This window comes from Apaloderma vittatum, unplaced genomic scaffold, assembly GCF_000703405.1.
Source record: "Apaloderma vittatum isolate BGI_N311 unplaced genomic scaffold, ASM70340v1 scaffold13978, whole genome shotgun sequence".
Lineage (NCBI taxonomy): Eukaryota > Metazoa > Chordata > Aves > Trogoniformes > Trogonidae > Apaloderma > Apaloderma vittatum.
The window spans coordinates 25212-40619 of record NW_009729159.1 but is presented as its reverse complement, the minus strand read 5'-3'; the positions used below and the strand labels follow the sequence as shown (position 1 = coordinate 40619).

The 15408-nt window shown below is 37.7% G+C and overlaps 1 protein-coding gene across 1 annotated transcript in view; it reads right to left on the bottom strand.

Annotated features, from left to right (window-relative positions):
• Positions 1 to 15408, bottom strand: part of FAM83B (family with sequence similarity 83, member B) — a 41914-nt gene that overhangs the window by 5693 nt on the left and 20813 nt on the right. Inside the window, exon 2 of the mRNA XM_009874351.1 lies at positions 7628 to 7792. Within this exon, the coding sequence (XP_009872653.1) occupies positions 7628 to 7792 (165 nt within the window). The remainder of the gene's footprint in view (positions 1 to 7627; positions 7793 to 15408) is intronic.

Sequence of the window (15408 nt, the reverse complement as noted above, 5' to 3'; positions counted from 1 at the left end):
TGTGGTGATTTGCAAGTATTCCAGTGGGGCTGAAGTCTGGAGTTTATCATTGGCAGTAAGAAAATAGAATCTATATGATTTTTACATAGACTGTGTAAATAGAAATAGTGGAATATAAGATTTGTGAATATAGAGGAATGTCTTGCTTCATGGGACTGCTACAAGGACAGGTTGGAAATCGCAGCAGATGTGCTCTGTGAAGTCCAGGTACAGATGGATTAGAGCTGTTCATGAAGCAAAGTGTATAAGGTTGTGTACAGGGTAAATTCAGCAAAATCATGTGGAGAGGAGAGGAGAGGAGAGGAGAGGAGAGGAAGAAGGATGAGAACCATTTCAGTTGGAAGGGACCTACAATGATCATCTGATAGTCCAACTGGCTGACCACTGAACAAAACTTAAAAGTAAAACTTAAGGGACTTGAACATCTCTCCTATGAAGAGAGACTGAGAGAACTGGGGCTGTTTAGCCTTGAAAGGAGATGGCTGAGAGGGGATCTTATTAATGTGTATAAATATCTGAGGAGTGGGTGTCAAGGGGAAGGAGACAATCTCTTCTCAGTGGTGCCCGGCAATAGGACAAGGAATAATGGGTATAAGTTAGAACATAGGAAGTTCCACCTCAACATGAGGAAAATTTTTTTCACTGTGAGGATGCCAGAGCACTGGCACAGGCTGCCCAGAGAGGTTGTGGAGTCTCCCTCTCTGGAGACTTTCAAAACTTGCCTGGATGCGTTACTGTGTGACCTGCCCTAGGGGATCCTGCTCTGGCAGGGGGGTTGGACTAAATGATCTCTAGAGGTCCCTTCCAACCCTCAGCATTCTATGATTCTATAATTCAGTGTTATTAAGGGCAGTGTTAGACCACCCTCTTCGCAAATAAATGCTCCCTGATGTCCAGTCTAAACATCCCCTTTGCAATACAGTTACATAAACCTTTATTTTCTTATGGTAGCACTTACACATTTACCTAAAACATGTGAAGTTCTAATAGATAGAGGCTGTAGGAGTTTAAATGGTAGTTCCTCTATGATCCAATGAACTTTATCTTTCCAAATAGAAAACTCAAAAATATTGGAGAAAATCTCCATGAAATGAAAGCACATTTCCATATAACACATACTTTCTGCATCAGTATGTATTTCACTGTTGGTATCTTAAAACTTTCATCAAAAGAAAAATCAAATCAAAGAGGGAAGAGTTATACTTCAAAGCTGTTGAGTTAGCAAATCATAGTTTAATCCAAGCTATTAAAGTTTTTTAAATTTTATTTATTTATTAGGTGAGGTTTTATTTAGCTTGTTCTTTTCAAGTTGTGTTTGAGCAAAAATGCAATTCAGTAAAAAAGTACAGTTAGTATTTAAAAATTACTTTTGTTTGTGACTTAAATATCTTGCAAATATGCTAGAAACATAAACCATAACGTTTATCTCTTAATTAGGTAAATAAACGAAGAATTATCTGGAAGTGCTGTAAAAGTTTAAAAGGCAAAAATTCAAAAACTGAAAATACAAGTGGATTCTCTAGGTCTATTTTCAGAAACAGCTAAGAAGAATCAACAATAATAACAACCCAATTTGCATTACTGAATGGGAAATTAACATAATTTTTCATCTCTACCTGCTAATCATTGTTTGACAATCAGCATTATGTCTTTCAAGTTTTCAGCACTCCAATTATGTTTCCTTATCAATGAAAGTCAATTTTCCTGCTTTTCCAGCATGATTTTTGTTGAACTTTGAACAAGCCAATCCCACTGAAGAAAATTATGCTTTCTCCAGCAGCTATTCAAGTAAAAGCAATTAACTAAAATGTATTTATACAAAAGTTAAATAGTGCAGAAATAGCAATTCCTGAAACAGGAAAAAAAGAGAAAATACTGGAATTTACCCATTCTAAATATTATCACAATAGTAAAACCTTATTTACTATAAAATAAAATGTTATTAATTAGTCATGAAATTTGCATTTCTTTCAATGACCGTTTTACCCAAATTGTATATACCATGTAGTTATATTCATGTGTCAGATTTGTATTTAACTACATTAAATTCTGTTTATGTCATTATAATTTGAAAAAGGTAACTTGAGAGGCAGCCTATACATTTTCAAATAACCATAACAAATAATCCTGGCCTAAAAATATGCCAGTCAAACACATAAAATCATATAGAGATAAAGCCTGATTGGTATTGGACAGGATATCACTTGGGAATGTGGGATGCTGGAGGCACAAGCAAGGCTAATGGCTTGCAAATTACTGTACTATGCAAAAAAACCCTTAAATCTTTGCCTTAGGTACTAAGTTGAAATATAACTTCATGTAGGCATATCTGAAAAAGAAATAAAATTGACATTAAATTGCTATTTAAAAAAAAATCACAGTCACTGCTTTCTCTGTTCTCCTTTTCCTTTTCCTTCTTTTCAGTATTATTCCTCCTGCAGCTTTTCTATCCTGCTTCCTTGTTTTCCCTGTCTTGGTAGGTCACCCACTAACAGGCGAGAACATGGCATTACAAAAGCATGTGCCAGAGATCATGCTCACCTTTCTCACGTAACGCTTCCTTTTCCTTCACAGTTCATGTGGCATTTCTCACCTACTTCAAAGCCTTTAATTAGGTGCCAGGGATGCATACTTTGAATAATTGCCCAAAATACAGACACAGTTTGAGGATATATCCACTTGGGATTAGAAGCAGTAAATACATACATACTGAATGGCAAGCCCCATTTAACATGAAATCCTGGGCTTTATGAAATCCTGGGCTTCACCTTCCTACTTGGTTTCATCCTGAGGCTACAGGACTCCCCAGCTAATAGCAGCGTGTCACTGATCACTGCATCATTGTGGGTAAAGCAGTCATTTTATTATGAATCCTGAGAGGAAAATCCTTGTCAAACCAGAAACCAACAAAGCCACACATCAAGAAGGAACCAAGCTAGCCTACTGGGACACACAAACGTGTGTAAGATCAGCTATAGTGAGTCAAACAGAAAGTCTGTCTAGTTCTGTAACCTGTTTTTGTCAGTGACTGCTAGTGGATGCGCATGGAAGCATATTTAACTTCTCAAGAGGTTTCTAATGCCAAAACCGGGATCTCTTCCTTTCTCCAAGACCTGGTTGTAGGGCACTCAGGGACATTTAAAAGATCTGGTGCCTGCAGGTTAAGGATGGCCATCGGGGCTATCCAGTTAGATGACACCCAAATCATAGAGTCATAGGATGGTTTGGGTTGAAACGGACCTTAAAGACCATCCTGTTCCAAGTCCCCTGCCATGGGCAGGGACACCTCCCACTAGAGCAGGTTGCTCAAAGCCCCATCCAGCCGGGCCTTGAACATTTCCAGGGAAGGGGCATCCACAGTCTCTCTGGGCAACCTGTTCTAGTATCTCACCACCCTCACAGTAAAGAATTTCTTCCTAATATCTAATCTAGATCTACCCTCTTTCAGTGTGAAACCATAACCCCTTGTCCTATCACTACGCTCCCTAACAAAGAGTCCTTCCCTTTCTTTCCTGTAAGCCCCCTTTAAATACTGGAAGGACACTATAAGGTCACCCTGGAGCCTTCTCTTCTCCAGGCTGAACACTCTTAGCTTGTCCTCATATGGGAGGTTCTCCAAAGTCCTGATGATCTTCATAGGCCTCCTCTGGACTTGCTCCAATAGGCCTATGCCCTTCTTATGTTGGGGGCCCCAGAGTTGAATGCAGTATTCCATGTGGGGTCTCACAAGAGCAGAGATGAACAGGAAACAAGTTCTAACACCTTTCTATGTACTGCTACACCACTGTCTTCCCAGAGAGAGACACGTAAGCATGATTTAAAATTTTGAAGTATAATTCAACATGACATATTTACTTTCATCACTGAAAACCCTCTAATGTGATAGATACGTACAGTGAATACACTGGTTGCAAACATTTCATTTCAGCACTTTTTATATGTAGAAATTGTTTTTATCAATGTTCAATTATTCATCCTGTACTTGCTGTCCAGAATATGCACAAAGAAGAAAACAGATGTTTACCTAACACTTAGCTTAACAGTTTTAAAGGAAAGAAGTATTCATTTTCTCATACTGTTCATCATTTTTAATGTTATTTATTATCCTGGGCCTCACTTCTTACTAAGGTATAGTAGTAGCTGTAAAAATACTAAGTAGTTTTCAAGTTTGCTTCATTTCAGACTTTGAATCTCATTCAGAGACCACTTCACTCAAGTCTGGCCCTTAGCACATGTTTGGTCACAGATAACAATATCGTGCTGTGCGTGTCTATTTAGTAAACAAATTTGACTTAGACTCGGAAGTACTGGAAAACTTTCAATGATTTTGAGAAATAACAAGCTGCAATCAGGTCTCAAGAGCAGCTCCTACTATACATTTAAGCATGCATATCTGAGAGTAGATTTACAAAATGAAAGTAAAATCAATTCATTAGTGGTTCTATTTTCTCATCCTGCAGTTCATTAAAAATACTGAGAGGAATATCAAGCGATAAACAGTCTCTGTCAGATTGCCTTCAATATCCTCCTGTAGCAAGATGACTCTTCATTATTGTCAGAGAAGTAAAAATAAGTTTCTTGGGAGCATGAAGCCTCTGCCACATGCCTCACCTCATATCAAGTAAGACATGAAGATCTGGCATCAGCGGAGGAGCTTGGTTGACTTCTTGGGCATTGAACAATATTGCCTACATTGTTTTTTTGTTTCCAATCCAAAATTAAGTTACTGTACTGAGCATTCTGGTGGCTCTGGGGATTGTCGTCCTGGCACTGCATTCTGCAGCGCAAATCTACTTCACAGTTTACTGCAGCATCTGTCAGTAGCAGGAGAAAAAAAAAAAAAGCATCTCGAGAAATTTAACTATTAAAGCATCTCGAGAAATTTAACTATTAGTTTTTGAAAAATCACCTGAATCTGTAATAACTCTTCATCCTAGGCAAAGGAATTGGTGACCAAACAAGTGAGACCAATGACAAAGTAAATCAAAAGAAGTTTAGGTAGATAAAGGGAAAAAAAAAAGAAGAAACATATTAATTACTCAGGAAAAATGTAGAACAGTCAGGAAATAGATAAATGAAACTGGGGAAAGAGAAATGGCAAGGCATAGGAAAGAAATTGTTTATCTGAGCTGAGTTCCACTGGTGATATTAAGGTAAATATTAAGTAAAAACAACCTACAAGAATAAATGCTGTAAGAAAGATTCAAAAAGCCCCTAGTAAACGCCTGACTTCATACTCTCCTATATGGGATTTACAGCATAATCACAGGATCTATAGTTATCCATTTCTTCAGTTCTATCTTTCAGTATAGAAACATGCCCGGATATGCAGTCAGATTAGAGATGAGGAAAACTGTCTGCACAGACATTTAATGTAGAATTATGAATAAAATCCTTTTTTCTATACAGAAGACTACTGAATTGTAAATGTGAATTAAAAATGCAGTTTCACCCATTACTGTGCTTCGTTTTTTACCGTTTCAGAGGAAGAGAAAAAGCGCCAGTGAAGGCATTGAGTCTGAAAAGCTTTACAGAAACTCTTCATCTTGAGTGCCTGGCACAAGGAGCATCTGCCACACTCTTGCGAGACTTAACTAAATCATGCTGAAGAACAAGACCAGTGCTCCTGGTGTTACATCTTAAGGAAAAGAAATAGATCCATACAACTCGGTCCTCTTCCTGAGTTCACTGAACAGAAGGGGAAGACCAAAAGACACAAGTACAAGAAGTTGAAGATAGCTTGGGCTTTCTTTTTGTGAATCTTGAGGCAATGGGAAAAAGGGAAAGGGAGAAAACTTCTCCAAAGTACTGACTGTTCTTTTGCAGTCACCTGCAGTTTCTCTTCATTCTCAAGAAAGACACAGGGGAATTTACTGCGGGAATAGTCAGCTTCCACTCTCAGAGTAACAGACGTTGGGAGTAGCATTTGGATGAGAAGACCAATAATTTGAAGAGCTTTATTACAAGCTGAACTGGAAACCCAGTACAAAGCAAGATTAGTGCTTACTTCTTTGGCATATATTTTTTATTTTCTGAGAAAACTTAAAGTATTCAAAGTAAACCTTGCAGCGTAAAGTGGTATTTTATTTCTCTCATCATTATGAAACAAAACCATATAAAACATAATGTCACTGAAAAGGCCAAGTCCAAACCAATCCACACTAACCCATACAAAATCCACTCTAATGTATGTACATTAATTCTTTCAACCACAGTATAATTGCCTATAGGTCTATAAAACCATATTAAAAAGACAACCTCAGATCCACCCAAAGGAACTCAAGCTTTCGAAACAGCTGTAGATACACATCACACAGAATTAATTTGAAAATGCATACTGTGGCATTTTTTGAAGTATCATTTGAAATGCATGCTCCTAATTTATTTTGGGAGGATAAAACTTATGGCATAAAAAGACATACACCATTCTTGGCAACCTCTATGATACAGTTAACCCAAGTAACCAGCAAATGGTGGTATCTCAAGTTCCAGAATACGGAAATATTGCCAAACAGTGACTTCATGAAGGCAATCACAACCAGTGATTACAGAACCACAACAGGTTTTTGATGTTTTCTTTTCAAAAGTTCCCACAGTTCTGTGTATGAGGCCACCAGAGGGCAATCCCACACACTCATACACAAGAAACAAGCATGGGAAGTGGTGTGGGAATACTCTTAAGGACTTAAGTCAACACTTTAGAAGTCAAATTGGTATAAAATACAGGTTTGCTCCAAAATTCCACCAGAAATCTTCTTTATCCTCACAAATACACCACATCTCTAGCTGATTTTTGAACTGGGTTCTTAAAATGGGTCCTGCTAAGAAGAGCTTTTATGATATTTTTGCTGTTTGTGAACATGGCCTAACTAATTGCAAATGAAGCTACATAAAAGTTCAGTCAAGACATTGCTCAGAGCTTTGTGAAGAGACATTGGCAATGTCCTTGGAACTTTTTCAGTGCTATCTACAGTACAGTAAATCTAGAAGTATTATGAAGCATTCACTTCAGTGCAGATCATGGTTTGTATTCTAATCCCTGTTAAATATTAGGGTAGTACAGGACATCTTGTGAAAAATGTAAATGTTAAGCCTTCTTGTTATCTTTCTTAGAGGATGAAATTACATATTTCATATATAAAATTAATACTTTCTAAGACATGATAATACGGATTTTTATAAAAAACATTAATATAGTAGAATATTGGGCCTTTCAAAGTATTTTAATACATAATTACTTTAAAGAATAAATCATAAAATGAAGTATTCAGTTTATTAATTTACATAAGCTTTATGACTCCATTTGCAGGCTACTTCAAGAGAATGCAAAAAGAAGTGTAGTTTTTCAAATATGTATTATTCTTAAATACATAAAAATGGAAAGATATTTTATAAGTAATATATGAAAAATATGTAATTCTATCAAATACTCCTGTTTTGACATAAGAATAAGATGAATAACTATAAAAACATTTGCAGAGAAGGTTCTGCTGAGAGCTTACCTATTTAAACCTCATTGTTATTTAGGAAAGGCAGTATTTGATAAATTGAATGAAGAGTCCCTTTTCAGTGGATTGTGAAGAAATGAATAGTGAACGTTTCTGCATAGGAACACAAGAAGACTTACCCTGAGCCTCTGAACTTGACAACCCTGTTTCTCTGTCATTTTCAGAAAGTGACTGAAGTTCGTCTCATCAAGCAGGAGATAAACTGCAATCCCTCTAGCAGATGCCTCCACAATTTCTCTAAAAATATCCACATCTGTAAACATATCCATAACAATGGCAATGACCTGAATCAAAGAAAAGACACAAATTATTGTATTGTATAAACACATACATAAAACTCTTCCCTGAAGCTTGCACTGGGCAGCTAAAGACACTAATATTTGTTACACGTTAAAAAGTTCTAATATTTTTCATGTAATACCGCTTGGCCTGTAAAATTTTTCAAGACCACTGATCTTCTCTTTGAGAGGTCAGGTGACTGCTTGTGTGACACTTGTCACAAGTACCAAAGTCTGGCAAGAAGCTGTGTCATGGGTGCATGTAGCAATTAGTCTTATGAAGAAAAGAAAATCCAGTGGAAGAGGAGGGAAGGGGAAACAGCAAAATAAATACAGTGGAAAAAATTAAACCATCAAAATGTAACTGTAGCATGCATAAAAAATATTTCAAGTAATGTTTTTGTACAAGGATTTTCTTCATCTTTCATCATCTTCTCTAAAGTTAATGGCTCAAGAGCTTGAAGGCGTCAATAAGCAGATATTGAAGAGCTGGAAGAATTGAGGACTTCAAGGTCCATACAGATTCAGCACTGTTACTGGGATGAAACTTCCTCAGCTGGTGAGAGCTTGGTTCAAGAAGATTAGAGTGTTGAACACCAGCTACTGATGCCCTACAGCCTATGAGGATAAAGTCAGTACTTCTGACTGGGAATAGCAATGTCCCGCTAATGGTAGCTTGGGGATGATATACGATTGATGTATCACTAGCAATCTGGGAAGAACTAGTACTGAAGCATTGGAAGAAATAACAGCAAGAGAACTGGCATCTGTGTATCTTTTAAAGATAATACTCTTATCCACTACACTCTTTATGAAAAGTTCAAATCCACGTAAAAGTTTTCTCCAATCAGTTGTCCGAATTTTGTTTTTGAACCATACCTGCTTAGAACTAAAAGACTCACGTCAAATATACCTAAACCACTAGAAGTATTATTGAAAGCCGACCTACAAAATATAAAAGTAAAATAACACCATCATCAGAAAAGATAAAAAGATAGCTCTTGAAGCAGTAAAAATGAAAGGACTTGGCCTTACTATAACATGTCGCCTGGCACTAAAAAGAGTCTTTACAAATCCACCAGTCACAAAGAAATTGAATAGAATGAAATAATTCAATTCTTAGGTAATGTGCTCATGCCCTACCTCATTCACTGTATTGCCTTTTGGAAATAAAACCTAAATGTGATTTTTAGCAGTACAAATTATATTTCTTTATCTAAATGCGAGAGACTGAGAACCACACAAGCTTATCTTGAGTCTATCATCACTTTAAGACTGCACCTTCTGCTTGATCTTGTTTCTGAGATAGTCAGCATAAACTTAACATGGCAACCTTATTTATTCATCTGTCTCGTTTCACTTACGTCTCAGCAGAAATCTGTCAAGATAGATCAAATGTGTTAAGTGAAAACACCAAAGAAGAAAGACTGTTCTCAAATAGTTCTCGTTCATTACCTGTGTCCCCCTGTGAACTCTCTAACTTCTTAACATTTCCTTTTCTTCAGATCTTTTAGAAGTAGGTGCTCATTACATTCAGGGATTGGATTCATTAGTGTACACTGATGCGAATACATGAAATATTCAAAATAACAGTACAGCCTTCAAAAATAATTTTCCTGTGGCAGGTATCTAAGATGCTAATTTGTTTGCAGCATCTGTGGTTGCAAAGTTTGATATACTGGAAGTACACAGAAAAGAAAACCCAAGAACGAGTAAAAAAACGTAAACTCAACACTGACTAGAGTGGCAACAGCTATCTTTATGAAGAGGGGAGGAGCGAAATAAATACGTAAGCAAGTAGGCCAGTAAATTGCTGGCATGAGAGGGATGCATGTGTACTACTGTGCAGATATTTCATAACTTGGGAACGAAGAGGGAAACCGTCTTTGTCTTCACCAGTAGAATTGTTTTTACACCATTTACCTTATTATTTTTGGAGTTAACTGCAAAGTGTTAAAGTAGCCTTGCAAGGAAGAAGGAGGTTTCACTTTCAGAGTTGGAATAGGGGTTACATTCTGAAATCTAAAGCTTGTGCTAGCTGAAAAAATCTCACCAGATTTAATGACATGTAGGCAAAGCCACAGTTGTGATCAAACAACCAGCTGGACATCCATTTTTACATGCCCTGGAAACCAAAGATGACTCTTGTCATACGCCCTCATTAGCCTGCCCATTCACTCTTAGCAGCACTCAGTTAATCCAGTCAACACAAACATAATTAGGCTCAATTGCTGGAGGAAGACGAGGGCCACATTTGAACAATGCACATGACCTACATTCATAAGTAAAAAGTCCTTTATAGTGATAAGGTAATTCCTGTATACCGATTTCTATAAACCAGACTAGTTGATCATAAAAAATAGATCTTGATGCGGAAAGTGTGGATTCCATAAATGTCAGAATGCTCTGACTTTTAAATGTACTAAATTGCTTTAATTTTTTGGGGGAGTGGGGAGGACTACATTTTCCCATATATTTATCTATTGTGCAGCAGAAGGGAGTACTGAGCTTGGAGAAAGTAAAACATTTCCTGAACATGTCCAGGGGAGGGCTGCCAAGATGTACAAGGTTGGAGCACTTATCCTGTGAAGAGTACATGAAGGAGCTGAGTTTGTTCAGTCTGGAGTGAAGGTGACTTCAGGGAATCTTACAGAAGTCCTCAGTGCCTTACAGGTAAGGTCTTGAGGAGACAAAGTAAGGTTCTTCACAGCAGTGGCAGGACAAGAGACAATGGTCAAACTGAAACAAAAGGAGTTCTCACTGGATGTAGGGTAAAACCCTCATTCCCACAAGGACAGCCCAGCAGTAGAGCAGGTCACCTGGTGAGACTGTCCAGTCACCACTCTTGGAGGTTTTCAAGACCCGACTGGATAAAGCCCTCAGCAATCTGGTCAGATCCTATTGCTAGCCCTGCTTTAAGCCAGAGGTTGGACTGGAGACTTCCTGAGGTCCCTTCCAAATGACCAAGTGTGCAGTTCAATGATTCAAAGATGTCCACTCCCATCATCAAAATCCAAGCAAATTTGGCCATGTTTGGTAGTAATTATAAACTTTGCTGTGAAGCTTAAAGAAAACAAACAGAGACTATAAATAATACTCAGAAGTAAAGAAGCTTTTCTGCTTTACTTCTCCCATTTTTGATAAGAATTTTGGTAAGAAAAATCTTTTAAGCTTCATGCTCATTTTAATCTTCATGCTCATTTTTAGGATATCAAAATCAAGCCTTTAAATGGGCGTGTACTGAAATTAAGACATAGATGTAATGAAAGGCCTTTAGTGCTAGTGCTCTGTGAGTCGATTTTGTGAACTGCTGACAGTTTTATTATCCTAATATCCTCAGTCCTTTCACAAGAACTAATTATAATTCTTTATGGGATATCTTGCGGAGTGTATAACCTCCTTTTGATATACACAGTGAAAAAGGAGGAATTCTCTAATGCAGCTGCTTCCTTAGGTTAGACTTTACTAGAGAGACACCTACCATTATTTCAATAACCTCGTAGGGAATAATGGTAAAGACCTACCCTACAATGCAGGATTTCTTGTAACCTTCATGAGGGCATGCTATGACAGAAATCCATATTGCTGTGCAATGCTTTTGAAAGCCACCACCCTTCCTCACCACAAGACCAAAGAACCACAATTCAGACAGAAATGTTAAGTCTATTTTCATCGACCTTTCTCCTGGTACCCCAGTCAAATTCCTTTTCACAGATCTCTGTTTTGGAGAGAATCTCCTTGTGACACAGGCTCAGTGCTATCTGAATCTGGCTTTTCTCGAGAGCAGGCAGATCATGATGCCTGCAACAGTGAAGAAAGAAGATATGGCACTGCATACCTTGCTGCTAGCAGCATAAGGCAGGCAGAAAATTCACTGGGTGGGTTCAGGCACCATAAAAGAGAGACAAATTACGAAATTACAAATACTAGTGAGCTAAATATGTCCCACAAATTATTGTGGGGGTTTTTTAATTATGTTTTGCTATTAATCTTAGCAGAATCCTAACAAATTATCTGATATTCAAACTTTACGGCATTGTTGCTACCACTAGGGTGCTTCTAAGATGATAGCTCATTACTTTTATATTAATTTTCAGAATTAAACACAGCCCTGAAATGCTTTGCACAACACATCCTTCCATTGCAAAACGTACTTTGAAACCACTGTGAGTTTCACCTGAATATCTCAGGTCATCTCTGCGCTGGCTGAATTGCTGAGTTCTCACATAGCTACCAGAGCATATCAGAAGTCTTGAGATTAAGTGCCAATAAGCAGTATAATGGGGGAGCCCTACTCTATAAACAGCGTCTAGATACAATAATACAAGTCATAATCAAACATCTGCATGTGATCCATTCTCCTACAATTACTGTAGCAATGTAATGGAACAAATACTCAGATGATTTACAGTTATGCAACTTCCATGAAGTTAATGCCACTGCTTGTAGCGTATTATCACGAAAATTGTCTGAGACCATATTTCATTTATTTAACTTGGGTCTGCATTCAGAGAGCAACAGACCATAACCATACAGTGTACTTTGAAATGTTCTTCCATTATTGCATTCTTTAAAAGCAGTTTAATTAACTACAGTGTGAAGTCTGGCACTTCAATATAACAGGCAGCTACACTACCGCAGGGGAAGCTCTCTTAACCCTCACCCTCCTCTCTTCTTCCTCCTGCTTCTAAACATTTCCGAGGACACACAAAGCGTACAGCTTGGAACTGAACACATCTTCTGTTTTGATCACCAGGACTTGGTGCATTGTGTTACATACCACCTACACTGCAACGTTAAGGATTTTAAGGTGAAAACCAAATATAAAGGGAATAAAGATTAACGACTTAAAGACATTATCATCTTGAATAACCTCAAAAGTTTCTCTCTGTAACAGGATGTTAGACCTGTTTAACATCAATGAAAAGTCGTAGGAGTCACTGCCCAGAAAACAAAAGGTAAGCTATAATTCTAGAAATGTCCTGCAAAACAATATGGAAAACCAATGCAAAATATTTTCAGAAAATTACGAATGCAGACAACCACAGAAGGCACTATATAAGTAGTTTAACTCTGTTTAACTGTGTAGTCCACATGGCGAAGTCTCATCTGTTCTGTCCAAGACCAAGAAGAAAGATCTGTGGTAGGGGAACTTTGTAGGTATCAATAAGAGGGAAAAATGTCCTGATTCTGCCAGCAAAGAATGATATGGCAGTAAAAACAACAGCTCTGAAGAAGGATGTGATTTAACTTTGAAATAAATTGTGAAAACCCATTTTTTAAAATGTCCATCTTCTAATTAATGCCTGAGAATTCTGCCTTTTGCTCAATTCAGCCATTTTGTGCAGCTTACTCTGCCTCTATAAAAGCAGATCAGAAGATCAGGATTGGCTCTTCTACAAATGAAACTAAAACCAACACAGAAGAAAAGGTCTCTGACACACAGATAAGATTGTTCTCTCTGAAAAGTCAATGTACAGTAGCCTTCTGCATTACCTTTCAGAAAGCTATTGCAGGCTGAGCTAGCAAGTCATCATGTACCATCTTATAATGACACCCCGTGTGTTACCTCTTCAAATTCACGCAACTGGGAATTGTACAGGTGAGTATCTTGCAAAAGGTATGGGAGTGAGCTATGTTAATTCTATAAATGTGATCTGTATCTATGGGTTTGGTAGTTATTATTCTGGCTGAAGGATTAGTACAAACTCAGCTTGAGTTGACCGAATTACAGTAGACACCACCTTGCTGCAGAGATAACTCCTCTGAAGCTTTACTTCCATACAAGCAGAATCGAGTTTGAGCAAGTCACCGAGACGAGAGGTGGGAAGGGGATATTCTGGGGATTCTTTGTGGGGACTTTCCAAGAAGCATTTCTTCCCTTGGAAGAAAGGGTTTGCAAAGAAACAGCTGCTGCCCAGCGACTGACACACCACAGACAAGAGAAGATTTACCTAAATCTGCAAAGAACTGTCCCGTGTGATTAAAGCAACAAGCATTCACAGCGTCCAATTTTAACACTTTTCTTCCTGCTTGCAAGGCTCCTCATCAGTAACATTTTGGCATTTAGCAAGCAAGCTGTGTTCTCTCACTGAAAAGAGAAGCAGACAGACGTCCTGCAGAGAAGCACATAAGGCAGCACAGAAAATCCTTGGCATGATGGGGGGAATGTGTTTGGGAGCTTACTCCGCCCTTTCTTCTCTTCCCATTGATGCTGTTCTCAGTACCATGTGGGCTGCAGCTGCTTGGGTAGCAATATTTTAATATTTGTCTTTAGCTCTTCAGAATGTTCTTACTCAGTTGTTATTTTGGGAAGCTGCCAAGCTTTTCCTGAGGAAAGCAAACAGAAAGGAAATGCCAGGACTTCTGACAGCCTACAACTTGGCTGTACCAGAATGGAAATTCATCACAAAAATAAAAGGTACTTCTCTAGCCTCCGGCTTTCCCTATGATGAATTTCAAAGACTTGCTGCTTCAGAAATAATTTTTTATTTAAAAGAGTATTAACAGCTTTAATATGCGGGTTCTCACTGGATCCCTTAATATTTAGGGAATGTTTAGGCTATTTGAATTAATATTATAATGTTATACTTTCTATTTTAAATTTGTTTGTAAGTAGAAGTACTCATTTATTCATGTGTGCATTACTTAGTGACTGCCCCAAAACAAACAGTGCACAATCACGTGATAAGCCTTATTTTTTTTAAAGTGTCAATAGTAATTAGAACTAAACTTCTACTAAATCTTACTTTTGATCTTCTGTGCAGGATTGAAAACCTCATGTAATAGTCTCAGACACCAGCCTTAGTTTTGATACTTCTGCCAAATAACTGGAGTACTAGTAAGGGCAGCAGATGCCCCTGCTGGCCAAAGGAAATAGGAGTTGACTACCATATAGTTAAGAACTTGTTCAACACTTGAAATTACGAAACAATGCCATAAATTGCCATACACAGCTAAGAACATGGGAAGAGGCCTCCTCCAATTTGGTGTGGTGAGTGGGAAGGGGAATGCAAAAAAAAATATTTTTTTTCAATGTCCTAAAATTGTCCATTCAAATTGCTTCTGCTTACAAATATTCTTCTTTCCAATGTAAAGTAGACTAGATGTCTACAATTCTGAGGGCTGCTTCTGAGATTTCCTTCAAGAAATCTTAAAATAATTTGCTGCTTATTGAAGACTCAAACTAAATGTCTGAGATTTCAGCTAAACTGGATAACAGTTCTTGAAAAGATTTTGGTTTTTTTGCCACCTCTAAGAGTACATTTCGTGGTGTTTCTCAGACTAGGAATGGAATGAAGTTCCGAGTCCATCTGCTTTCCACCACTCCTCTCAGTTTCCTCAAGAATACTGTATAAACACATTGTCAGCACTGAACCCCACTTCCTGAGTGTTTACATATTAAAAAACACTGGACAATACATAGAAAACCACAATATCAATGAACACTTACAGGCTGTAGAGTTTAAACCATAAAACCAAGCAATATTTCTTTAAAGTAGACAACTTTGTTGGCATTTGTTAATTAAGACACTTAGAAACAATGTAGGATTCTCTCAGTCAAAGTCAGATTTAAAGGAAGAAGAGATGATTCAGACCCACTTTTCTAGACTGAGAAGAAT